This window comes from Ciona intestinalis, chromosome 6, assembly GCF_000224145.3.
Source record: "Ciona intestinalis chromosome 6, KH, whole genome shotgun sequence".
Classification (NCBI taxonomy): domain Eukaryota; kingdom Metazoa; phylum Chordata; class Ascidiacea; order Phlebobranchia; family Cionidae; genus Ciona; species Ciona intestinalis.
In genome coordinates this window covers 1645236-1672664 of record NC_020171.2, presented here as the reverse complement: position 1 = coordinate 1672664, position 27429 = coordinate 1645236, and the positions used below count along the sequence as shown (strand labels likewise).

The 27429-nt window shown below is 35.6% G+C and overlaps 2 protein-coding genes across 2 annotated transcripts in view; both read left to right on the top strand.

Moving 5' to 3' along the window:
- The window catches only part of LOC108949543 (63 kDa sperm flagellar membrane protein-like), a 4277-nt gene extending 4220 nt beyond the window's left edge, over positions 1 to 57 (top strand). The window contains exon 4 of the mRNA XM_018812194.2: positions 9 to 57. Within this exon, the coding sequence (XP_018667739.1) occupies positions 9 to 57 (49 nt within the window). The remainder of the gene's footprint in view (positions 1 to 8) is intronic.
- LOC100184790 (serine-rich adhesin for platelets-like) overlaps positions 7 to 27429 on the top strand; it is a 32053-nt gene continuing 4630 nt past the window's right edge. Inside the window, exons 1-54 of the mRNA XM_018812200.1 lie at positions 7 to 178; positions 254 to 299; positions 420 to 533; positions 852 to 974; positions 1191 to 1319; positions 1553 to 1675; positions 1884 to 2000; positions 2306 to 2428; positions 2850 to 2966; positions 3345 to 3464; positions 3730 to 3861; positions 4340 to 4462; positions 4730 to 4893; positions 5123 to 5345; positions 5637 to 5818; positions 6250 to 6394; positions 6590 to 6707; positions 7325 to 7530; positions 7947 to 8101; positions 8428 to 8626; positions 9131 to 9255; positions 9665 to 9809; positions 10424 to 10588; positions 11006 to 11125; positions 12335 to 12444; positions 13094 to 13301; positions 13965 to 14135; positions 14369 to 14548; positions 14761 to 14915; positions 15297 to 15396; positions 15890 to 16054; positions 16492 to 16670; positions 17117 to 17315; positions 17607 to 17793; positions 18150 to 18413; positions 18883 to 19011; positions 19251 to 19369; positions 19831 to 19950; positions 20437 to 20586; positions 20939 to 21044; positions 21235 to 21299; positions 21713 to 21812; positions 22170 to 22279; positions 22615 to 22745; positions 23113 to 23217; positions 23433 to 23535; positions 23811 to 23951; positions 24329 to 24439; positions 24763 to 24885; positions 24972 to 25049; positions 25266 to 25298; positions 25451 to 25840; positions 26803 to 26877; positions 27043 to 27152. Coding sequence (XP_018667745.1) covers positions 89 to 178; positions 254 to 299; positions 420 to 533; positions 852 to 974; positions 1191 to 1319; positions 1553 to 1675; positions 1884 to 2000; positions 2306 to 2428; positions 2850 to 2966; positions 3345 to 3464; positions 3730 to 3861; positions 4340 to 4462; positions 4730 to 4893; positions 5123 to 5345; positions 5637 to 5818; positions 6250 to 6394; positions 6590 to 6707; positions 7325 to 7530; positions 7947 to 8101; positions 8428 to 8626; positions 9131 to 9255; positions 9665 to 9809; positions 10424 to 10588; positions 11006 to 11125; positions 12335 to 12444; positions 13094 to 13301; positions 13965 to 14135; positions 14369 to 14548; positions 14761 to 14915; positions 15297 to 15396; positions 15890 to 16054; positions 16492 to 16670; positions 17117 to 17315; positions 17607 to 17793; positions 18150 to 18413; positions 18883 to 19011; positions 19251 to 19369; positions 19831 to 19950; positions 20437 to 20586; positions 20939 to 21044; positions 21235 to 21299; positions 21713 to 21812; positions 22170 to 22279; positions 22615 to 22745; positions 23113 to 23217; positions 23433 to 23535; positions 23811 to 23951; positions 24329 to 24439; positions 24763 to 24885; positions 24972 to 25049; positions 25266 to 25298; positions 25451 to 25840; positions 26803 to 26877; positions 27043 to 27152 — 7521 coding nt within the window. The 5' untranslated portion in view covers positions 7 to 88. The remainder of the gene's footprint in view (positions 179 to 253; positions 300 to 419; positions 534 to 851; positions 975 to 1190; positions 1320 to 1552; positions 1676 to 1883; positions 2001 to 2305; positions 2429 to 2849; positions 2967 to 3344; positions 3465 to 3729; positions 3862 to 4339; positions 4463 to 4729; positions 4894 to 5122; positions 5346 to 5636; positions 5819 to 6249; positions 6395 to 6589; positions 6708 to 7324; positions 7531 to 7946; positions 8102 to 8427; positions 8627 to 9130; positions 9256 to 9664; positions 9810 to 10423; positions 10589 to 11005; positions 11126 to 12334; positions 12445 to 13093; positions 13302 to 13964; positions 14136 to 14368; positions 14549 to 14760; positions 14916 to 15296; positions 15397 to 15889; positions 16055 to 16491; positions 16671 to 17116; positions 17316 to 17606; positions 17794 to 18149; positions 18414 to 18882; positions 19012 to 19250; positions 19370 to 19830; positions 19951 to 20436; positions 20587 to 20938; positions 21045 to 21234; positions 21300 to 21712; positions 21813 to 22169; positions 22280 to 22614; positions 22746 to 23112; positions 23218 to 23432; positions 23536 to 23810; positions 23952 to 24328; positions 24440 to 24762; positions 24886 to 24971; positions 25050 to 25265; positions 25299 to 25450; positions 25841 to 26802; positions 26878 to 27042; positions 27153 to 27429) is intronic.

Sequence of the window (27429 nt, the reverse complement as noted above, 5' to 3'; positions counted from 1 at the left end):
ACGACCAGAAAACCATCACCACCATTGCCACCACCCCCACACCGCTCAATCGTTTGAGGTATTAGCAAGCACAAAGCCTTCACCACCTATGCCCCCACCACCACCCCCTCCCTATGTGTTTGACGAAGAGGCAAACAAGCCAGGACCGCCCATGCCTCCACCGCCTCCACCACCAATGGTAAATGTAAATGAGTTTTTAACTCTTTCAACCCTTTAACGTTATCAACATTTTTAAACCAACACTTCATTTCAGTGTCAAGAAGGATTTGTCTTCAATGAGACAACCGGAGAATGCGACCGTGAGTTACATTTCTGCTTTAATTATCTAGCTAAAGTATACAAACTAATACTTTCCGTTTTAATTGAACTCTAACGAGTGTGGCTTACTTGATTCTATAAACCAACACTTACTTTTGTAGCTGTGAACGTGTGTGACACTTGTGTTATCAACGAAGAATGCGTCAATGTTAACGGCACTTTCGCTTGCAAATGTGTCAGCGGGTTTGCCAAAAACATCTCTGGAGTCTGCGCAGGTACGTTTGTGTGAGGGAAAAAGTTACGTACCAAGTATACCCAACAATTTTAAATAGCTTATATTAGAGTGTGTATAGGCCTATGTAGAAAGGTATGTGTGTAGAAAAATTAAGTACCAATTATGTTTAACAATTTTAACGAAGCTTTTGGTAGGCTATTTATCCCTTGCAAAATTTGATATTATAAAAGGAAGGTTAGCAAATATGCCAACCGAATTTGGTTGCTGTGGTAAATAAATAATTGCACATTTTCATCAAGACACTTATGCAATATAGTCAATACAATCCGTATTCGTTTAATACAACTTCTATCTTTAGACGTTAACGAATGTGCAGCCCAAATTTCTCCTTGCAAACACAACGAAAACTGCAACAACACAGTTGGTAACTTTACTTGCAAATGCAAATCTGGCTTTGAACGATTGGAAGCGGGTTGTATAGGTATAATCTTACATAGGCTATCCGGGTTTTCTAAAACAACATTGATTTGGCTATACAAGTCTTCTTATTTAGGGTTTACGATAGAGTGTTCTTTTACCTTTGATAAAGACGGTGTGTTGCATTGAATGGGACCGATTAATGTAACCTACTAATTTGTAATAAAATACTTCCCTGTGCCACAGTAGTCACAAATTCTAACCATTTGTATTACACCAGATATCAACGAATGTGGTCTTAACAAAACTCGCTGTAGTCTGAATGAAAGGTGCAACAATTTGAACGGCAGTTCTGAATGTATCTGTATGAAAGGATTCGCCAAGAACTTGACACATAACATCTGTCAAGGTTTAAGTTTTGAACTCTTAATAGTAACTTCACGTTTATATTTCCAATGTCTTATATATTATTAAACTAACGGTTGAACGACGATCGTTAAAAGACATTATTCTTAGTCTGTATGGTGTTCTGTTTCATACATCACGTGTCCGACATAGGACATACTTATACTCAAAGCCAGGCATTATCAAATTTAAGTTCTTTGGATATTATTGATGTTCATATGCCTGTTCAATCTGCAGATGTCAACGAATGCACCGATGGGTCCAATACCTGCGTAGCTAACGAAGATTGCGTCAATACAGACGGTGGATTCGTTTGCTTGTGTAAGACCGGTTATACAGGAACGGGAGGCAATTGCACCAGTAAGTATACCCAGGTCGTTTGTTCATTCAACTGTAAGCGTTCTTTTGTACTGAAAAGCGACTGAAAACTGCCAAATAACCTTTTACTTGTTACGGCAGATAAGTTACTTTTAAAAACAAATAGTGTAGGTTACCGGTTAATCCAAATCACTTTTTCGTAGCTACAGTTCACAGTCTAGGTTGTATTTTAATTCTACCTTTGTTTCAGATTTGGATGAATGCAAATCCAACCCATGTCATGCCCAAGCGATATGTACGGATACCATTGGTAGCCATACATGCGCGTGTAAGCCTGGATACACTGGCGATGGATTCCAATGCACAGGTATTCCACACAAACGCTACTGTCGAATTTAACCATGCTTTCTTGAACATAACGTAGGCCTATAGTAAGGTGGGGGGGAGAGGGGACAACTTTTCAGTCTGTTTCCCCCGTTTAGTACTAAACAAAGAACGTTCAAAAAATTATGAAACTATATGACTATGACTCCCATTGACCGTTAGTAATTGTTTAAAACACGATCAGGATATTTAGATATTATGTGGTAAAGGTGTCCCATCTTCCCCCACCCTACTATATATATTATAACCCATAGGACCGTATAACAAATTTTCATTTGAATATTTCAGATATAGACGAATGTAAAACAGGCAGAGACAACTGCAGCGCAATAGAAAAATGTTCAAATACTAACGGCAGTTTCGTTTGCACTTGCATACCTGGTTACAACAGAACAGGAGTCAACTGCGAAAGTATGTATTTTATAACAAAGAGATTGATTTTAATCTCTTTGTTTTATAACATGGAGTAAATTACATACGTCTGTTCAAAACTGGCTATATATTTAAATTAAAATTTGGTTTTAGTAAATTCCCTGGAATCTATTCCCACAATATACACGATTTTTGTATAACATCAAGCCTTTGATCAAGAAACTCCCCACTAATCGATAAAAAAAACGTTATCACCAACCGCTTGATATAGTTATTGATACGGGGCGGGAAAATTTGGCGACAATCATGCCTAATTTAAATTTGCTATACAGCAGTTAACCGCAACTTTTACAGCTCTACTAAAACACAAAATTTGTATTTTTCACATTATAAACACATACTGAAGCAATAAGCACATATTTAAATTGATGCGATGGTTATTCATGTATTTTTCCTACAGATATTAACGAATGTTTTGCATCGCCGTGCCATGGATCTGCAAACTGCACCGATACTGTTGGTAGTTACCAATGCGCTTGTGACCAAGGCTATTCCGGTGATGGCTTCAACTGCTCAGGTACGGTTTTCGTTTATAAAAACTCCTTAAATTAATTAAGTGGGATTTTTTATATTCGGCTGGGGTATGACCATAGTTGGATAGAGGCTGTTTGTCTTAAGTGTTGTTTGGCTGGGTGTTTAGGTTGGGCGTTGTTAGATAGGCTTTGTTTAGGTAGGGTATGTGTTGGTGTAGTGGTGGTGCACAACAGTAAGCAAAGTCATCTAGGAGCCTACAACTTTTAGTGTGAGGAATATCCTATGATTTAGGAATGTCCTGTAGTTTGTTATGTACACACCCAAGATTTAATAATTTTGAGGAATGTCTTATTTTAGTAATATGTTTATACTTTTGAAAATTATACCATTAAAACAAATAGAAATCAATATTGTTTGCCAGATATAAACGAATGTGAAAGGAATCCATGTAACCTTGTGACAGAAGAATGCATAAACACTGTTGGAAGTTTTATATGCAAATGTGCTAGTGGTTACAACTCAGTTAGTGGAGTGTGCACTGGTAAGCATGATGGCATATTGTATACAATTTATATGGAAATAAATTGTAGCAGTAGTGTACAGTATTGTAATATTTAATTTGCACCTATTTTTTGACTGACCTATTGCTATAATATAGTTTGTCCCAAGTGGCCAATAACACAAACAATATATTAATGCCTCAACTTTACTGTAGGCATAATTTATTAAAAGTGACAGTGGCATGACCTGCTACAGTAAGCCTTTTGATCTCTATCAGTAACTTAGTTAATATTATTTCCTTTCAGATATTGATGAATGCACGAATGGCTTAAACAACTGCCACAGTAATGCTACATGTGTTAACACACCCGGTTCATTCTCATGTTCTTGTAATTGTGGATATTCTGATTTTGGAGCTATACCTGGCACAGACTGTGGTATGTAATATGTTGGAAATTGTACACAAAACCATCTAAAGTGTTTCACTTAAAATACCCACTAAATAAATCCACCTAAAAAAAAGTTATTCCTGTTGTGTTTAAATGTGAATCTGTTGTTGATTTAGTGGTCATAAAATTAGATGATTCTTAAAAGAAATAACTCAATTCAGTGATACGAAATGTAGAACAAAAAAGCTACAGTCCAAGGGTTAGATTAGTGTACTAAAATATATATATATATATTTCACTTAAAACAACGCCATCAGTCCTTTTATTTCATATGATTCTTGTTCAAACATTCATGTATCCTATTCAAATAGAAGCACCTTAAAATATGTAGGTATGTATCCTATTCAAATAGAAGCACCTTAAAAATATGTTGGTATGTATCCTATTCAAACAGAAGCACCTTAAAAATATGTAGGTATGTATCTATATAAATAGAAGCAGCATAAAAATGTTTATTTTTTTTCAGTGTTTGATGCATGCAAGTACACCCACCATCCTTGTGATCAAAATTGCATCACTTCACGTGATGGTTTCTCATGTGGTTGTGATGCAGGTTTCACCCTTCAAGCTGATAACACTACTTGTCTATGTAGGTCTTGTTTTAACTTCTAACATTTACTTGGCTGGGAAACTGTATTATATAAAACCTTGACATACATGGGCAATATTCTAGTAGACTTTGCTTAATGTAAGTTACATGGAAATACATTTGTGGTTACTCGTAAGCAAGCACGATGTGTATGGAATACAACACCTGTGTTAAAACGACCGTCGTTATGACACAAAGTTAAATAAGTAACAATAAGTTCCAGAATTATTGTCTCCATTATTATTCTTACATAATCTTTGCTTGCAGCCACACAGCCGTGTTCTTCTTTCAGTTGTATAAGCGGCTCATGCTATATTGATGCTGCTGGGAATGGACAATGTAGATGTAACAAAGGGTTTGAACCTTTCTTGGGCTTCACCACATTTTGTACGACTATCAATGAGTGCGCTGGCCCACACTTCTGCGAGCATGTAAAAACCATTTTATTCTGTTTTACACTAAATTCTATCTGTTTTTCACATTTTACAATTCAGTTTTTTTGCTAGGTTCTGTCTCATTTTTATATTTTTTCACACTTGCTAGGTGTTTTTTTGCCTTTCCCATATTGTTATGTTTTATTTTATTTTTTCGCTTGTCTTGTAGCAACGATTTTTTTTTTAGTTTTTTTTTATTTTAATTATGGTCCATACAAAATTACAGAACTGCCTTAATCCTGCCGGTGCCACTACACACACATGCTCATGTAACTCCGGCTATGCACCTGCTGCTCATGCCCCAGATTTCTGCTGTGACAAAGCAGTGAGTGTATGTAACACTGGTGTTTCCAAGTGTGGCAATGGAACTTGTGTGGACGACTTTACAACAAGCAAGCTTTACAGATGCGAATGCAATGAAGGGTGGAGAGGCACAGAATGCACAGAAGGTAACACAGTGTTTTGTAATTTGTATGAGGTGTAAGAATACACAATGTATGTATGGTGTATAAAGAGACACCTATATTATAGCAAAACAGAGAACAAAAGTTGGTATGAAGTCACCATGTGTATATAAGAAAACACACATTTTAAGTGTGCATGTTGTATATGGAGACACATGCTATAACCCAACACTTTAACAGTGAGCATGAGGTGTACAAACACCCATGTATCTTAACAGCATAATTTTATAATTTACCATAAGTAAACACCATTATCTAACTTACCTTTTCCCCCAGATGTTGATGAGTGCTTGGCCCATGGCCAGACAGTTATCATACCTGGTTGCGTGCCATCAATTCTCAGTCCTTCTGCTTGTGTGACCACAAACCTTATGTGTATGAATGGTGGCAGTTGTAGGAACACACAGGGTAGTTTTGAATGCGACTGCAAGCCAGGTTATACTGGTCCAAAGTGTGATGTAAGTGGTATTGGTGTGATGTGTTTAAGTTCGAAACAGTAACTAGGAATTAAAGGCCCCTAACTTAAGTATACGGGAAGTGCCTTTTATACCATTTAATGGTTTATCATATGAATAATCTGGGTTAGCACAGTAAACGGGAAATTAGAGATATTGCATCAATTAAAAGTAATAAATAAAAAGTACCCTGGTTTTTTAAGAGATGTGAAGTGCCTCTGCTAGAAATGTACGTTAGTATGAAATATAATTTTGCCTGATATTTCGTAACATAAAAGATACCATTTGTAACTGGATATTCAACCACTATAAACTATTCTAGCTCTTTTTGTTTAAAAATATTTATTTTGTTTAACGTTTATACCAGAAGATTCCTAAAAAGTATATTACATTATGCCTGGTAGCAGAAGTAACACAATCTTTAAACAAAACAGAATGACGTCAATGAATGCACCAATGGCCAAGCCTCCTGCAGTATAAATGCAACATGTACAAACACTAATGGTAGTTTCACTTGCACGTGTAATACTGGATTCGTAGTACCATCTGGAGGACCCATTGATGGCTCAGTTTGCATTGGTGAGTAATGAGAAAGCAATGTTTTATTCTATTTTCTGTGCATATTTTTTTTATGCCTTAATGTTAAACTTTTGTTTGAATACACCATGTGTGTCGGGTGTATAAGGAGACACCCATGTTATGACAGTGAGCATGAGGTTTATGAATTAAACAGCAAATGCATTTAGATCACTGTTAATTTTATTTTCTACACAGAGCAATTAGTGCAACCGTTTGGTATCGCTGTTGGTGATTCCCCCTTGGAACAAAGCTCATATTCCAACATAGTAACAAGTGAAGTTGGATTTGTGATTGGAAACAAAACATACTACAGGTTAGTCTGCAGCCAACCCAGTGGTCACTAATGGGTTGTCCAAATTATCATACATAAAAACAAACTCACTAAGTCACATACATACATCCACATGGTAACTCGTAAGCTGGCACAAGGTGTATGAAACAGAACACCTATGTTATAATGACTGTATTTTTTCCAGCAATGCGAGGATAAAATAAGTTGCATTCATCCATTTATTCATTTAGCTGTAGTGTTAAACTAGGGTACAATGTAAACCTGTTGTATGCGATTCATAGTTTTTTTAGTTTCATCTAAATCTGGGATGATATTGCTGAAATACAGTCACACTAATATTCTATAAACATAGGAAACCTCATTGATTAATGTGGCAAATGCAATATACTTTGGCTCTGCTTGTTTCTATAGACACTTAACAGCGGAATAAAAGCTGTTTACATATAAACCTGGGGTGATAAAAATGGCTGAAAAGCATGGGTGACAAGTCATTTTAGACACCTATTATTTTACGCTTATAATAGTGTATACACATACAGAGTAGCATCGCATACTATGCTGTAGGACTTCATCCTTACAGAATAGAATAGAAGTAAGCTTTGGAATACCTTGCTTGATAAAACTACTACTCTTTACAGGATATATGGGACAATCAATGGTGTATTAGTACTACAGCCATCCTCTGGTTCAAGAACACAGTCAGCGTACGCTAACTCCATCTCTGCAGACCTGTCCACTTCATCTACAACAGGAGATGGCCTTATAGCTGGGTTCTGGTCACGTTTACAACCGAAGGACTACCCTATTTATTACCAGCATATTATAATGGGCAAAACCAATGCTGGTATGTTGTATGTTTTGTTGTTTTTATTAAATAAATGTAACTTTTTAACCTCACGTGGTGGGCAATGATAGACTATACCAAACGTGTGTCCTGTTTGACACACCTTGCGCGCTTACGTGTTTAGTTAAATACATAACAGGGCCTTTGTGTCCTTGAATAAGACACCTAACGAAAATTGCTCCAAACCAGTGGTCACTAATTGGTTGTCCAGGTTATCAGTCACATACAAACAAAAACTTCCCCCAAAAAAATATTCACCTACAAAGTAACATACATGGTAACTTGTTAGCTGGCACGAGGTGTATGAAACAGAACAACCATGTTATAACGACTGACGTTTTCTGGCCACGCAAAGATAAAGTAAGTTACATTCATTTATTCATTGTATGTTATACAAAACTTTCCAATACTTACAGCTGGTGATCGACTTCTTGCAATGGTAAACAATGCTATAAGAAGCCAAGTGAACGTAACAGAACAACCTATCTTAAACTTCGAAGCCAAAGAAGTGTTCAAACTAACATACAGCGTCGTTCCTTACCACCCAATCTTCTTTGCAACAACAGGAGAAGTGAGTAACAGTATAATTTTTAAACTGTAGAGTTACAAATGCAGATTTTAATTAGCTTCTGCACTAATCAAATTATTACAAGTTAATTTTGTCACTTCCACCGTTTATAAATACAGATTTTAATTATCCTTTCTATTACTAGCGTTGTGGCTCAGTTGGTTAGCGTGCCTGCCTCTAAACCAGAGGTAATGGGTTTAAGCCTCGTCGTCGCTACCATTTTAGGTGAATGTGTCCTTGGGCAAGACACCTAACGGCAATTGCTCCAACCTCAGTGGTCACTAATGGGTTGTCTAAATTATCAGCCACACATATATTTGTATTAACAGGGCCTTACATTTCAAATCCTATACGCCACTGATGGGATACGTTCTTTTGCACTGACATCTTACAGTGACATGCTCGCCCGTAACTTTATGAACTACCGGGGCAAAGTGGGATACACAAACCCTCAAAAGAGTTTCACCCATTCTGTAACAACGAGCAGTAACCCCAACCGTCCAGATCTCTTTGTGGGACCAAATACAGGTACGTCATAACTTGTGCTTCATAAATACTTTGGTTACAAGTATGGAATATTTGAATCTACAGTAGTGTTATACCAATTGACCCTTTACACATCATCGCAAATACAGGTGCTTCATAACTTGTTCTAAAATATACTTAAAAAGTTAAAATATACGTCCGGTGCCGTGGCATAGTGGTTAGGGCGCCTACCTGTAACCCAGAGGTAATGGGTTTAAGGCCATGCGAGGATAAATTAAGTTACATACATTGGATTCACTGACAAGTATACAATTTACATTAAAGTTACACTAGTAGACACTTTATGCACATAGATACACTTTACATATTTATATATGTAATATCACATTATGGCAAAAAACACATGGTAACCTATTTCTAACTTACAACTTTCTTGCTCTTCCATTGCAAGAAAAACCTAAAACTAAAAAGAATAACAAAAATTAAAACCATTCTTCTGTTTCTGTTCTCCAATTTACAAATAAACCGATTTAATTTCAATTCCAGGTAAGAAAGGAGTCTTCATAATGCGAACAGATGATGCTACAAGTGATATGACACAAACTCCTGAAGCTGCTTGCCAAGCTTGGTATGACAACCAACCAAATGCTACAACATGGGTGGAAAAAACTGTAAGTTTTGTTTGTATTGGTGTAGGAAGGTCTTAGTTGTTGTGGTAGTGTATTTATTTATACACACATAATTGTAGTGTACTTGTACGCACTAAACACGCATAGTGATTCACACCCCTCATGCTCACTGTCCAGTTAGTTAAGTTAAAAATGTGTTTTTATGTAAACAAAACACACAAAATGTTTTAATACCTCATGTCCACTGTCAAACTATAACTTTACATATGAACTATAAACACATCTGGTGCTCACTGTCTACTTTTAGCATAGGTGTCGTGTCTTCTTATACAGCAGACACACATAGTGTATTCATACACCTCATGCTCACTGTTAGGTTATAACATGGGTGTCTTTTTATACACCAGACATACCAAAGTGTTGCAAAACTTTTAACAAACCTTTCTCCCAGGCATGCCCACCAACTTTATTCAACGCTTTTTATGACAAATCCTTTGTTACCACACCAATATGGCCACCCCACGCTGGAGTGGGACCAGCACCCTTGAAAGGAGTCGTTACTTCTGATGTGTTAATGTCTCTTCGACAATGGACAGGTTAGCATTATGACTTTATTACTTTTTTACTTTTTATTTAACAGGAAATATTTCATATATTCTTCTTCTATTTTTTTATTTTTTTTTAAATTTTAATTTAACATGAAATATTTCATATATTATTGTTTAGAACTAAAATAAATCTTCTGTCTTTTTTCTATTGAGTTTAAACTTGCTTTTAAAAATTAAAACTTTACAGAAAATCCCTTATAGATTTAAAATGTATCTAGTATTTATAACATGCCAAACATTCTTTTCAAAAGCATAATTAATGTTAACACCATGATAAACAAGTTATATTCGATAATATGTAGCACTGTGGGGGAAGATGAGACATCTTTTCATTCTATTTTCTTGTCCCTTTTTGTAGTAAACAAAACATATTAAAAAGAATTATTAAATTATACAGTATCCTCACGACTTCCTTAGACCGTTGTTAAGCGTTCAAAACGCGATCAGGATACTTGAATATTATGTGCTGAAGGTGTCCCATCTTACCCCACCCTACCAAATAATTTTTTATGCTCCATTTTAAATTTTTCGGAGCCAATATAAAACCCAAGCTAATTTCAAATTTGAGGTCAAAATAAACTGTATTTTTCCCAAAATTGTAGGTCCCCGATGTTTCCAATCTAATGTCCGTAAAACCAACACTTCTGGCCTTACATGCTGTTATAAGGGGAATGCTGCCTTTATATCCAATGGTTATCCAAATGGAGGCTACTATGGACGGTCTGTTATCTTTTCCAACACTGCTGAAGACGCTGATAAAAGATTAGGTAAGTGTCTTAATTGACAGTAATGAATGTAAAAATGTTTTAGAATATTTCAAAAAATAATTACCAACAAAGTTACATATGTGGTATCTATCAGTAACATATGGTAACTTTGGCACGTGGTGTATGAAACAAAACACCCGTGTTATAACGCGGGTACCCCATAACGTTTCCTGCGCCGTGACCCTAATTGGTTTTCTATATTATCACCCACAAAGTTTCATACGTGATAACTCTTAGCGCGCACGTGGTGTGTGAAACAAAACACCTGAGTTAAAACCACTGTTGTTACCCCGCCACTCAAAGATAAAGCAAGTTACAACCATTCATTCATTACGACTACTGTATTCTAAGAGATAAGAAATAAAAATCATATCTATGTTAAAATCCACTTGTTTATTTAAACCATTTATTTAACAGCAAACGACGCCCAGCCTGGTATAGACTGTTGTATTAGATCCACCAATCCAAAGTACTGCGCCATGTATAATGAAAAGAGGCCTTCTACATCGTCGGTCGGTTATGTCCTCTTTGTATACGGTAAGTTGGCAACAGACACGTTTATTCTGGGCATGTTATACTACATTCTGTGCATGTAAAAATACGGACTATCAGGGAATTGCCCTGCGTAAACTCAATTACGGATCCCTTTAATTATAAAAACTTTAATTATAAAAACAAGTCGTATTCATGCATCAAAGCGAATTCTTGGTTATGTCTGGAAAAAGAGATGTATATTTTATGCTTGTGTGTTTATATACTGTGATGTAGAAGTAACTTTGACTAGTGTGACTTAAATCATGTAGCTTGAAGTAAATAGTCCATATTTTATCCTCTTGTATTGCGCCGTTTAGTAGTAAACAAAACCGCATTCTCACGACTACAAAAGATCGTTGTTAATTGCTAAAAACACGATTCGAAGTACGGACATTACGTTGTCAAGACATCTATATCTTACCCAACAGTATATATGCATAACTCATTAATTTAAGATGCCCCGATCCGACAAGCAAATGACATGTATAGATACTGTGTGCTAGCGGTATCCATCTTACCCCACAATACTATACATAACTCATTATTTAAAGATGTCATACCTCTAGCAATATAACGCAATGACTAAGCGCTGCATATCGGCCATAAGTTGCAATACACAGTATAGGTGACGTTTCACAATACATAACCTGTGGTGTAATCGTGGGTGTAACGGGTATTCCAAATCCTAAGTGTGACGTGCTATAGAATGTTGTTTTCTTAGTAACAGAGCTATAGTAACCGCTCTTCTAGACATAGTATAGTATATTATGCAGCACAATCTTTATTTATGCTTTTTAAATACGGTAACGAAACTCAGATAATCAAAATAGCGAAAAAAGGGAATTAGCAGCAAAACGACGGTCGTAAAAACACGCTATAGTCCATAGTTGTTATGCCATATCTCAAGCCTTAACAGACGTTTGATAACCGTTAAAGTCAAAGGCTTTAACTGTCCTAATAAGTTATACGTTTGGCTAGTGTATTATAAGCAGATGTATTGACTAGAACACGCCGTTCTTATGCTTAAGCAGTCTAAAACTATTTTAAGATATTGAAACAATGTTACTGTATTATGTAGATAGCGGTCAAAGCATAGGCCCTGAAAGTTTTAAGTTTCAAATTTTTAAAACTTCGTACCTTTTGCTAGCATTTTAAACAAATATATTGAAACCATGTTTCTGTATTACGTTATCACATTCTTTGCAATGGCAGCAACCACCGTTGGCGATCCGCATTTACAATCATTTGACGGGAATGCCTATTCATTCTCTGGCGTTGGGGAATATCAACTTATATCGGCGAATAACGGTCTCTCTGTGCAGGTACGTGTCTATATTGCTGTTTGATGTGTTTTTATATCTTATGCGGCCACATTTTGCTATTAAAATATATATATTATATATATTGGGTTTAACAGCCACGCTTTTTTAACTGACGCGCATATATTTTATTCATAGGGTGTTATAACGATTAACGACTGTCTGTAAAGATATGCGGCTATTTTGATATCTTAACTAGTCCTTTTGGGTTGTTAAGGTTATGTTAATACGTTTATCAATCGTCATGATTACTCCATATAGACGTTATCATAAACGTTTATGTACTGTGTTGTCTGTGTTACGTAAACATCTTGTCTGATAAGAACGATAACGAAAAATACAGACGTGCAAAAGATGGAAATAACGAGGAAACTCCAGTTATTACTAAGAACAATGTAATGTATAAACAACTTATTGGATAGAAGCGTGGCTCCTACAGCTAGCAAGAAAATTGAGTCGTTGCAATCTGTTATATGGAGTTATACTTACTGTAACGAATAAATGTATTATACCATACAATATACTTTAGCGTAATCTCTGTTCAAAACACGCTAAACTTGTATATGCAAATAATTACATGTATTTTATAACAGTATGTGTGCATATATGCGCACTTACCCACGCAATAATGCTTCTCTATTACGTCACACAGGTGCGTATGACGCGCAACAAAGACGTGAACGGAAGACCAGTGAACGCGTCAGTGGTTACCAGTGTTGCCGTAATCGATTCCATTTCTTCGCCACATGTGTTCCAATTCACTGTAGCCAATGGTAGCAGTATGGATTTGGTCAACATGACTGTTCAAATCAATGGAACACGTATTACAACGTCACAGATAGCAACACTAAACGCAAACGGTAAGTCTTAAACTGTATCGTTTCCATATATTAGTTATAGTGGGGTGGGGAAGATGGGACACCTTTTCATTCTGTTTTCTCGTCCCATTTTGTAGTAAACAAAAAACATTCAAATAATTATAAAACCGCATCCTCACGATTGCCAATTGTTTAAAATACGATCAGAATATTTGGATATTATGTGCTAAAGGTGTCCCATCTTTCCCCACCATACAATACATTATTTTTGTTGGTGGGTTATAACATGGGTGTCGTTTTCTGCACTTTTTGATGCCACTTTACATTGGCCACTTATGGGTTATATTAAAAAAAACGCCACATGGTAATTTGTAAGCGAGCACGAGTTGTATGAAACAGAACACCCGTGTTATAACGACTGCCATTTGCCTGTCACGCGATGGTAAATAAGTACCATTCATTCATATATTTCACTCAATATAACGTTACATTATACACCCAGATATAACGACTATCGTTGCATCGACGCACAAGATATAAATAAGTTACATTCGTTTAACTATTCCACATAAAGACCACTCTAATGTTACATAACAATGTATTCTAAGATATAATGTATGAAACCGAACACCTGTGTTCTATAACGACTGTTATTGCCCCGCCACGTGAGCATATATAAGTTATTCATTCATATATTCCACCCAGGTATACTAAAGTATAATGAAGCGTACATATCTTTGAACGACGGTAAACTACAAGTCGACTTACGTGGTTCTAACGACCGTTTGCTGGTTGTTTTGAAATCCAACGGACAACAAATAACGTTAGAGAATGGCATCAGTCAGACTCTCTCTGGGAGATTAAGTGGCTTATACGGTAATTTAAGATTTTTTAAAAAATTTTATTAATTATTTGTAATAAGTGCCTTAGCATGGGGGGGGGGGCTGTTTAGTACAGAATTTAGGGGGATTTTTAATTTTTTTTACTGTATGATGCATAAAATAGTGTTGTAGTTTAATAAACGTGCTTTAGAGTCCACATATAGTACATTGTGTTTTAACAGTGTCCATCTTACTCCACAGTACTATATAATAAACCGTATTTTTCAGGCAATTTTGACCAAAACAAACGAAACGACTTTAAATACCGAAACGGGACCGTTCTTAACTATGACGACATAATATACACAAGTATTACATCACCAACAAACACAGAACAGCAGAGGTGGAACAAATACATTGCAAATGGAACGATACTAAGCCCTCCTATTAATGAATTCGGCAACTCATGTAAGTTTATTGAGCACGTAATGGCTGCTTTAATGAATGGGCACGTTTTTTATGATAAAGCAAGAGTTACAACATATGTTTGAAAATTTGTGGATAGTTTTTTTTTTTACCATGTTATAGCAACCAGTTATATGTATGTAAATTTATGGGTAAATATTTTTAATTTTTTACCTTGTTATAACTACCAATTCATTACAATAACACTTCAACAGGGCGTGTCAGTGCATCGCAGTCTATTTTCACGTATGCGACCAACGAGACATGGGCTGACACCAATGATCTAAACTTTACTCCTACCTACTTACAACAACTGTTGTCTGAAGCTACAGATGCTCAACTTACTGCTGCAGAAGCTGCTTGTACTATGGTATGACTACTGTCTTGTTTTGAAATAAAGTGTTAATTAAGTATAAGAACTCTAATGGTGGCTGTACACAGTATCCGGCATGCGAATTCGCATGCGAAGTCGTATGCAAACCCATTACCGAGTTGCGCATGCGGCAGCGAAATCCGAACAAAACAGACGAATTTCGGATACTGTGTTACAGCCACCTTTAGTCTATTATTATGAGAGTAAGGGGTTTAGTGATTTGTGCCTGAGCCCTGGGATTTAGGCTTATTAGTCTTGGTTTATTCTATTCTATGAGGGTGAGGTCTTCAGTGAGGCACACCTGAGACCTGGGATGTAGGCTTATTGGTCCCAGTCTGTATACTACATGTCATAATTAACACTCCTATTGCTCAACAGGACGGTAGTATATCATCTCCGTGCATGCACGATGTATTGATAAGTGGAGATACTTCTCGTGGACAAACTGTGTTAGCGAACGTAATTGGACAACCTGTCAGTAAGTAACCTTTGAAAATAATTAAGTTTTCTATTTTTTTGTTAGTGGCTTTTAATTTGGGCCCAATCTGGGTTTTGTTAAACAGCCAAAAACGAAATTAAAAATGCGTTTCAAGACTTCAAAACATTAATTGTTAACAATACCTGACCCAGTGTTCCAACATTAGGAGGAAAATTTGCCTTGTAACTTGGATTTACTCAGTTAGACAATGATACTAACATTTAAACACAAAGTTGGATATTTAGTAATTCAACTACAATCGGCACGAAGTGTATAAAGTCACTCCAAATGCTGCATAATCAATTTTACTAACAACAATCAGTTTCTCACCAAAAAAGGGGACAATCAGTAAAAGTTAATACCCTCAAACTAAAAGAAAACAAAATGCAAGTTATCTTCAAACTTGGTTACTCTTTATATACATACCTATCTAGTTGAAATAGCAAGGATAAATGAATCATAAAAATGTTGACAACAAACCATATTTTTCCAGTCAATCTCCCCCCCACCTTCACCATGACAACACTCACCATTCAAGCCACAGTGGGTCAACTGACCACTATTCAATTCCAAGCCACAGATCCAGAGAGTGAAACAATTACTTTTAGTTTGGATGGACTTATTAAATCAGATACTGGTGCTACCATCAACCCTTCAAGTAAGATAAAGGTTTTATTCTTTTTTTAGAGTTTATAAATGATTCTACTTTTAGTTGGTAATTTTTAAAGGTGCAACGTGGTTTGGGACATGTTATAAAACAGTTCAAAACCAAAATAATCTATAGAGGGTATTTTATACTGTATTGTAATTACAGCAGCAAATCAGTAATACTTTTATTTGACACTAAAATTGAGTATGTGATAACTTGTGAGCAGGCACAAGTTGTGCCATTGGTATAATGACTGTCATTGCCCCACAATCGTGAAATAATATTTATTTATTCGATCAACATTATTCTGTAATATAAAATAGAATGTATTCGTTAGTGAAAAAAAACACATACGTTCATTAACTTCCATGTTATAACAAATGTTGTTACCCCACAATGCAAGGATAAATAATTTACATTCATTAAAATACCGTTATTCTCTACAGCTGGTTTATTTACTTGGACACCAACCAACACAACTGTCACCAGCTTGTCAATCAATGTGATTGACAGCTCAGGCTTTGCTAGCTCACTTGATGTTAACATTAAGTTATGTGGGTGCCAGAATGGAGGAACTTGCAACAATAATGATCCTGCTATTTCTGATACTGCTAACAGATTTGAGGTGAAATACTATATGTTTATATTTATGTATTTATATTCACTGTCGGTCCAATCATCTGGGCCTATTGTGGTTGAAATGCTTGCTTTGTAACCAAAGGTGACCTGGTTCGAGGTTCAAGGCTGCCACCACTGCGTGCACATGACACTTTTACGTGTGGTCAATAATAGGTTTTTTAAATTGTCAGTCATACTGAAAAATCAATCACCTACAAAGTCACATATGTGGTAACTTATGGGCAGGCGCAAGGTGTATGAAACAAAACCTCTGTGTATAATAATGACTTTCTTTTACAGACACACAAGGATAAAAATGTTACATTTATTCATTAATTTACTTGTGTATATGAAACAGAACACCCCCATGTTAAAATGACTGTTGTTGCACTGTCACACTAAGATAAACAACTGCCATTCATTCATATTATTACCCATTTAAATGTTTTTCAGTTGAAATCGTGCACCTGTTCATCTGGGTACAGTGGAGTTTTATGCTCTGAAGATGAAGACAGTTGCGCTACAAACAACCCATGCGACTCTAGAGTAACATGCACTGATCTACCCCCACCAGCTACTGGTCCTACTGGTGTGTCTTGTGGACCATGCCCTACAGGCTTTACTGGGGATGGACAGTTCTGTATCAGAGACGGTAGGTGTGGTCTCATTTAGGGTGACATAATAGATGCAATGGCATTGTGGCAAGCATGCTACTTCCAGCCCAGAGGTTATAGGTTCAAGACTATTGTTGTGCTGCTTCTTTTCTTCTCTTCTCTTTATTGTTTTAATTAATCTGATCTTAGTTACTGTATGGGAAGGGATAACTGAAAATTAATTTTATGTTTCGTAAATACAGCTTAAAATGAGCTTTTAATTTATTTTGTTTTTTTTCAAACAAATTTTTAACATTTTTTATATATTTTATCAAAATCTTTTTTTACAGTGTGTGCCAGCAACCCATGCCAGCAGAAATGTGACTTTGCTAGTCCAACAACTCACGCCTGTTCGTGCAACACTGGATATGTACTGAACACAACAGATAATATGAGTTGTATTGACATAAATGAATGTGACAGCAATCCATGCGTCGCAAATCTACAAACATGCGTTAACACTCCCGGCTCATTCAGGTAAAAACCAGTATAAACCAGTATGGTAAAAAATATTTGTAAAATAATATTTTAAATTATAAAAAACAAGTAAATCTATGGGGTAATAGGCTAACCCTGGCCTTAACTTCAGTTTCTATAGCAAGCTTTACAGCAGCAGTAGTTAACTTTCTTTTAAGTTATCCCGTATCAGTGTTTTTTTGCACCTGACTGTATGACCAAGAGGTTACAGTTTCAAATTTGCTACTAGTCTACCACTGTGGGCGTTTGTATGGGCATGTTTGTGAAACAAAATACCTATTCCATGTGTTATATTGACCGCCATTGCCCCGCCATGTAAGAACAAATAAGTTATTCAGCCCCATTTAACCCCACAGGTGCGATTGCCTCTCTGGTCTCGTGCCCAACAATGTGACAGGCTGTACTGACTTCAACGAATGCACGCAAGGCACCCATAACTGTTCCACCAACAGCACAAACTGTTTCAACCAGTTAAGAACCTTCCGGTGCGAATGCAAACCCGGTTTCACTGCCCTTAGTTCAAGTATAACATCATGCGAGGATATAGATGAATGCACAACAGGTACACACACGTGCGTTGGACCGAGGTTTACCTGCAAGAACAACTTTGGAAGTTACAAGTAAGTAACTGAGAAGATTAATATTTATATTTTTTACTTTTGACATCAGTTTTTTAACTAAAACTTTGATAAATTTCATAAAACTGTCTTGATCTGTTAGTGCTCATAAAGTTGGACAATTTTAATAAAATACCAGGCAGGATCAAGTGTCACAGAATGCCAACGTTTTTTTCATATTTGTATCATATGTATGATCTGTAATGTTTGTAATAAAACTAAAAGAAAATATAAGTTCAAAAACAAATATCTATATTGAAAGTATTAAACCAATCTGTATTTATATAAGTATGGGACTATGGGCTAAAATGTTTGTTTTAGAACAGACAAGATTCATGTTTTATAAACCTGAACCAATCTCTTTTCTCTGTAAATCTGTTTTCATTTCTAATTTTTTTTAATGCAGGGTTTAGAATTATAATGTTAAGGTTTTGAAAGTATTTTCCTCAAACTAAAACCTGTTCATTTTCAGTTGTGAATGCGGCATTGGCTTCACACAAAACACAAGCGATCCATCTCACTGCGTAGATATCAATGAATGCTTAACTAACCCATGCCCTGCTAAGAACGGTGTGTGTAATAATGTCGATGGAACTTATAAGTAAGTTTGTAGTCTGGTATATAACAAGTTTTATTTTGTAGTCTGACCTGTAAAGGTGGCTGTACACAGTATCCGAAATTGTCCGTTTTGTCTGTTTTTTTTTTCGGATTTGGCTGCCGCATGCGGAATTGGACAAGGGTTTGCATACGACTTCGCATGCGAATTCGCACGCGGGATACTGTGCATTAAAATCACAAATACTTTATAAAACTCATTAATTTGTGCCTTATCTATTCCAGCTGTATGTGTCAAACTGGCTACACGTACAATAGTGCAGCAAACACATGCGATGATATAAATGAATGTTCTGCTAATGCTGGGAAAGGAAACTGCAGCCACACTTGCTCTAACACTAATGGTAAATTCACTCTATAAATGATTGGTATAGTTTTAATACATACATGATAGCCCTAAGTATGTAAAATATAATCTTTACATATCAGTTTAAATATACTAAAATCATCTTCAGTGATGTAAGTGAAAAGATCTTGTGTATATATCTTCATATATTCCACTTAAAAAGTGGGCATGTGTATTGTGTGGTAACGTATGCGTTGCAGCTCATTACATGCAGCCTGGCAGCACATACGTACATACAGACAAGTATATGTGCGTTGGCTATAACATAAGCTTATATGTGCGCGATATCTGCATCCTGACGGCCTGCATGTGGTGTGGAGACTTATCTAACCATGTTTTCCTTAAAACAACAATACCTAGCAAACACTAATACCAAGAAATCTGGGATTTAAGTCACAGTTGTCCTATTACTCCAACACCCTTATAAATCACACCATGTAATATCTAATCATCCACCAGGTTCATTTGTATGTACATGCCCATCTGGTTACCAAATCGGCACAGATTCACTTACATGCATTGATGTGAATGAATGCAACGTGGGCACACCTTGTCAACAAATGTGCAACAATACAATCGGTAAAATAACTTAATGTCTTATATACATTATATATATATAACAGGCCATGTATATATGACACATTTGTCATCATTTATTAAGATAAGAGGTTATTTTATAATAAGTATCAATACAAACATATATAATGCTCATGTAGTATTTTTAAAAGTAATCTATGACATACCTTTTTTTACAGTATATATATATATACATGGCACAATTGCCTTCATTTTTACGCGTTTTGGTTTAAAAACTAATACTATCTTTGGTCAGAAACAGGCACGGTGTATGAAATATGATGCCTTTGTTATAACTTATGATATACCACATATTGTAGAGTTAAATAGGCCTACTACTTTTGCTAAGCTTTTTATTTCTTGTATAGGTGTTTTACTCATTATATGTAAACTTATACCTCAATATGCACAGGCAGTTATAGAGTGTATAAAATATGGTACCGTTGTAATAACTTATAGTGTACCAGCTCATTACTTCTAAATACACAGGTGGTTACTCGTGTACATGTTTTGATGGTTTCTTTATGAGTGGCGCGACATGTGTAGCAAACACAACATGTTCCACCATCGATGCAGCAAAATGCGTTAATTCTGATTGCTTTGTAAATGCAAGTCCACCAGTTTGCATGTGTAGAGCAGGTATGATGTGGAAGAATTATATTAAACTAGACTTATATGGTCGCTCATAAGCGGGCATGAGGTGTATGAAACAGAACACCTGGGGTATAACGACTTCCGTTGCCACACCATGCAAGGATAAATTGGTTACATTCATTCTGTTCAATTTATAATGAATCAGCCAAAATATAGGGTTTTTTTATGTAACACTACAATTTTAACCATAGTTTTCTTGACCATGCCAAGCCCAATTTGGCAAAATGCTTTAGCCCCCTTTTACCATTAATATCAGTATCAGTATCAGGATTATCATCCTATCTTCAGTGTTTTAAGCTGTTTCAGTTACTTTAGTATGTTATATATGTGTTCACAGGTTATGAGATACATAACTCCACTTATTGCTCTGATATCAATGAATGCGGTGGGTCCAACTCTTGTCATGGAAATGCTTTGTGTACTAATGTACCTGGATCATTTAGGTAGGTGGTATAACAGTGAGCATGAGGTGTATGAATACACCATGTGTGTCTGGTGTATAAGAAGACACCCATGTTATAACTCGACAGTGAGCATGAGGTGTATGAATACACCATGTGTCTGGTGTATAAGAAGACACCCATGTTATAACTAAACAGTGAGCATAAGGTAAATAAACATTATATTTAACAGGTGTTCATGCAACGCTCACTTTTTGGACATGTCAGGTGTTGGAACTACTGGTATAATATGCCAAGGTAGAAAATAGGCAATACAAAACTATATAAACTGCATTGGTTATCAAAAACACCTTGTAGTATAACATTTAGCAAGCTCCGATTTTTGTACTAAAAGGTATTTTGTTTGTGTCTTTAAATTTTCGGGAATAATTACATACCTCTAAAGTTAAATATGTGGCAACCCATAAGCTGGCATGGGGTGTATGAAACGGAACACCTGTGTTATATCGACTGACGTTTTCCAGCCACACAAGATTAAATAAGTCAAATGTAATGAATGAATGTAGCTTACTTTATCCTCGCATGGCCGGAAAACGACAGTCGTTATAACACGGGTGTTCATACACCTCGGTGTCAGCGTATAAGTTACCACCTATGTAACTTTGTGGGTGATTATTACATACAAGTTGTATACACTCATTGAATTACAGAGTTGGCCGGTATAACTGGTGCAAACGTAGCAGCTTCTGACATCAAGTTAAGCACTGTTCGTGTTAGATGGGGATCTGGTTCTACAGGAGACAATTTTACGTAAGTAATAACAATACATATATATAGTAGGGTTGGGGGAAGATGAGACACCTTTAGCACATAATATCCCAATATCTTGATCGTGTTTTAAACAATTAACAACGGCCTATGGGAGTCGTGAGGATACGGTTTTAAAATTCTTTGAATGTTTTTTGTTTACTGCTAAATGAGACAAGAAAATAGAATGAATACGTGTCCCATCTTCCCCACCTTAACTATCTCTAAAAGTGATATGAAATATACTGAAGGAAAGACTTTTCTGTAGAAAACTCCTGGCATGCGAAATGCTATCCAGAAAAAGTCCATTACATTAACATTCATTCATACTGCGTGTTACTTAAAGTTATATTCCTGCAGCATCTATCTATTGGAAGAAGGCAGTACATCTCGTGTACAAGAACAAGTCCTTGCTATTGGCATTCAGGAATATACATTCAATGGTTTGATGCCTAATACTTCATACTCATGTAAGTGTATATGTTGTTGTACACATGTTGTGGTAAAGTACAGGGTATTGGGTGTAAATTTTACCCCATGTTTTACACATTGTGTGGTAAAGTACAGGGTGTTTGGTGCCAATTTCACCCATGTTTAAACTTAAAGTACAAGTTGTTGGGTGTCAATTCCACCCCAAGTTTTACACATTATGTGGTAAAATACAGGGTGTTGGGTGTACATTTCACCCCATGTTTTATACATTGTGTCATAAACATAAAAATTATGCTTGGGTAAATGCTGTTTCTTACTGAAGTTATAAAAAAGACTCCAGTTAAAATAACAGTGTTGCACATTCTTTTTTCAGTCAACATCTACAGAAGGCTTGGCAATGTAGTGAGCACAACAGCTACAATCAATTTCATAACACTGCCGAATTTGGCAGTGCCGGTACTAAATGCAGTCTCTCCCAGTGACATTACTTCAACATCTATAAAGGTAAACATTTTATTTTTTGTTAGTTACAGCATTGTTTTAAACAAGGTGTTCTTGAATGAAGAAATTAGTAAATTTGGTTTCATCCTCTCCTAGTGGGAAAATGACATTCGTTATGACACGGGTGTTCTGTTTCATACACCTGGTGCCTCTTACGAGTTACCGCATATATACTTTTGCCAGTAATTGTTTTATGATCACTTGTTTGTAATTTAAAGTTTAACTGTTTGTTTGTAACTTGTAAATGAGTGTAACTTGTTATCTCTTCTGTGACGAGTCATTGACAGTTATTGTAACACAGGTGTTCTTGTAAGTTACTACATTTATTTTTTTAGACTTTGGATCTTAACTTTTATATTTTTCTTCCCAGGTCACATGGTCAAGTGTACGAGAACCAATTGATGATTACACGTTCAGTGTACAACCTGCAGGGGGTAGTATATCTACAGAGTCAATACCTGCCAATATAACAGAGGTAATGAGAATTTATATGGAAGTTTAGACTTTAGAGGGTAACATGTTAACATAGGAATTTTCTATAAGTTTGTGATCTGTAAATACAGTAGTCAAGATAAAAATATTTTATAACAGCCTACAGAAGAGAATTAGCGGCAAAACGACAGACGTTGGGACATGATTATTGATAAAAATATACATAACTTGCAAAAATAATAACTTTGTTTTACACAGAAACTTTTATCAAGCCTGCAACCTGCTACTCAATATACAATCTCTATTCTGACTCGGTTTGGAGTAAACGTCAGTTCAGCAAGTACATTACAACAATATACAGGTAAGACAACTTTATTTGTTGATATTAAGGTGTTAAAATAAAAAATGACATCAAATTGTATTTACTGAGAATATAGTGGTATCAGTTTTTGCCACTTTATTTGTCTTTACAAAACTTGGTAAACTTAAAAATTAACAACTAAAAAGCGCCATAGAGAAAGGGAAAATATGTCGCTCAAAAACAAGTCCTTTTTACAACACATTATTAGAAAAAAAATGCGAACACAAGTACAACTGTTAGCTACAAGCAATTTACATTTAAACTTTTTTAAACAGCTCCTAACCCCCCTGAAAGCGTGAGCATTTCCACCACAAGTACATATGGTGAACTAATGTTAACATGGAGCGCTCCTACGCTTGGTACAACGGATAATTATGTGGTTACATTCAACCCAACTGGACCTACATTCACTAGAAGTAAGTTTAACGCAGGGTGATATGCGATTGTTAAGTCTGGATTACTACAATACAGTGTTTAAAAACGGTGTAACTGAAGGCAGAAGGTTCTAAACTCGTCACTGCTACCATTGTAGGCATATGTGTCCTCGAGCAAGACACTCAACATAAATTTTTCCAACCCAGTTGCCTCTTATATGTTGTCTAATTTGGCAGACACACACACAAAAAAAAATAATACCCAAAACATCACCCACAAAGTTGCATACGTGGAAACCCCTAAGCGGACACTAGGTGTATGAAACAGAACACCCGTGTTGTAACGATTATCCTTACCCCGCCACACAAGGAAAAATAAATTGAATTCAAAATGTTTTTAATACATTCATGTTTCACAGCCACAGGAGCCACCAGTGGAATAATAACCAACTTGTCACCTGGAACAACGTATTCAGTTACAATATCTTCACAGTTTATGAGCATTAGTAGCACAACAGTATCTGCATCAGGTATTATCAATAGAATATATATAGTTTAATGTATAACATATTTCTGCATTTTTAAGTCTGATAACAAGTATTATACTAAATGAATTAACAAAAAAATAATATTTGGGTAAAAAATTTGGCACTAAGATGCCAAATATTTTAACATACTTTTGTAGCAACAGCATAAAATACACCAAAGTTTAAAATGTTTGTTTTTTTACAATTTACAGAAGTTTAAAATGTTGTCAAAGTGACGTATTGGTATTACAGAGCAATTTACAATGTTAAAATACTTCAAAAGTTATTTTCAACACACTTACAATACTCTATTAATATTATTCCAGCTTTGGTGCCAATCACCACCACTCAAGCTCCAACCACTCAAGCTGCAACAACAGAAGCTGTTACCACACAAACTGTTACAACACAAGAGGTTACCACACAAGCACAACCTGTTACTACATCAGGTATGTAAATACTATTATAACTTTGCATGAAAAAGACATGCCCTACTATGCGTGAATAAATAAATATTATTCATTCATTTCCACAGTTGTTCCGACCACTCAGGCCAACATTGTAACAACCAAAGCTGATTCTACAACATTAGAAGCAGCAGTTCCTACTACTGGTATGCTTGTTTTGTTTGGATTGTTCTTGTTTTTAACAGTGCGCTGCCTACTGTGTTGTCATATTGTGTCTGTTTTTGTCAGATTGTTCCTGTGTGTCAGTTTTTCTGGTAGTTTGTCAAATTCTGTGTGTGTTGTCATGTTTTTCTAGTCTTTTGTCAGTTTTTCCTGTAAATTAAACGATTCCTGGTTTATTCTTATTGTCCTTTCTTTTTCAGACAAAGTAACTACAATACCACAGACCACAGAAGGTAACGTCATTTTAATGGCTTGTTATTTGACTTATCTGCACAAAACACACATTACTATTGTATATAAATTATGTGTACAGCTGTAACTATTTGTGTGTAAGTTTTTTTTTCGTTTGTTTTTAAATATGGAAATATGTTATGTGTGTCTGTAGCACTAGTTGCTACAATAGCAACAACAGAAACAGCAACAACTGCAGTGGGAGATACTACAACAACAAAAGAAGGAACAACTGTACAAGAAATAGCTACAACAGAATCAGCAACAACAGAATCACCTACAACACAATCTGTCACATCAGAATCACCTACAACACAAACAACACAATCCACCACAACACAAACAACAACAACAGGGTCTACTACAACACAATCACCTACAACAGAATTATCTACAGTACAAACAACAACAATAGAATCATCTACAACACAACTCACAACAACAGAATCACCTACAACAGAATCCACTACAACACAATCCACTGTAACACAAACAACAACAACAACACAAGGACCAGTGAAAACAATTGAAGCGACCACAACTGGTACAAACCGGATTGAGTTCTCTCCTATTTCCCCTTTTCTAACATTCTCTAACATTTCATTAATCAACTACTTGGCATTTCGCTTTTGCGCTTTTATTTTAAATTTTTAATTACTTTAGTCCTTTATATTATTTCATTATTAAATGCAAGTGATTTTGCATATTTTTTATTAACATTTCATATTATTTTGTGATTTTTCATATAGCCTTTCGATTCATTAACATTTCTTTAACACAACAAAACTTAACATTCAATTATTTAGACCTTTGAATGTGTTTAATATCAATAGAACTTATTTATCTTGGCGTGGCAGGGCAACAACAGTCGTTATAACACGGGTGTTCTGTTTCATACACCACGTGCAAGCTTTCGCGTTACCAAACTTTGTAGTATTTATATACCTCAGATTTTAGGGTCTTTCATTCTTAAACTGACAACTTAATAATTATAACATTTCATTTCTTTAACAAGATTCAATTTATGTTGTGTTAAATGATTAACAAATTGATTTTTAACCCTTTTAACCAAGTTTATTTGAGTGGTGGTTTTTCTTACTGCATGCTCTTAACATTGTGTGCTCAAATCAATAATTTACCATCCTTTGCAGAATTGATTTGTCATTATATTTCTTAACCTTGTAACTAATTTATATATGTGTGTTATATTTTATCTATAAAATACCTACAAAAAGGGCAACATATGACCCAAAACCCTATTTTTCAAGTTCAACATACAATGTAACCGTTTTTTCTTTTATTCACAGTTACAACAAAGATATATTAGTTAAAGTAACCCCAAAGTAACGGTCATTAAAACACACTATATATATTTTACACACACAACCATTAAAAGACTACCTATATTATTAAAAACCAAACATTCCACACTGCATACTTTCCAAGTTACAGTTAACACTAGCTAAACAAGACATCTTTAAAATATTTAACATTTTATTATTCCAGTTCCAACATCAACAACTGCCACACCAGTTGCTCCATGTCCTGTCTTCCAATCTTTTGTTAACAGTCAATGTTTAAGTAAGTGTTGTGTGCAATAATATGCTATTTCCATAATTTAAAACATTTCCACAAAAGTTAGCTGTACAAATTTTTTGGAAAAAAAAAGTTTTTCTATAAGCGTTTTTCTATAAGTCAGCCTCTTATTCAAATGGAATTGTAATTTAAAACTTATTTTAATTATAGATTCACAAGTGTTTAACATCACACTACGATTCACAACCACTTTCACAACTGATCTCACTGATACATCCAGTACAGCTTATACGAACTTTGTAGCCATGTTCACCACTGTTGTAAGTAACCTAATCATAACTTAAATAACTTTTTTAAAGGCAGTTTTTTCCAACTAAGTCTTAAATCTGTCCAAAATATCATAAAACCTTTTCATTTTATGTGGGTGAGGTCCCATGGCAAGGGACAACACCGGAGATCTAGAATTTAGGCCAGGGTTGGTCTATTATCTGAACCTATAACTGACCACCCACAAAGTTACATACGTGGTAACCGGTAACAGGACATGAGGTGTATGAAACAGAACATCGTGTTATAACGAATTGTATATTACTGCCC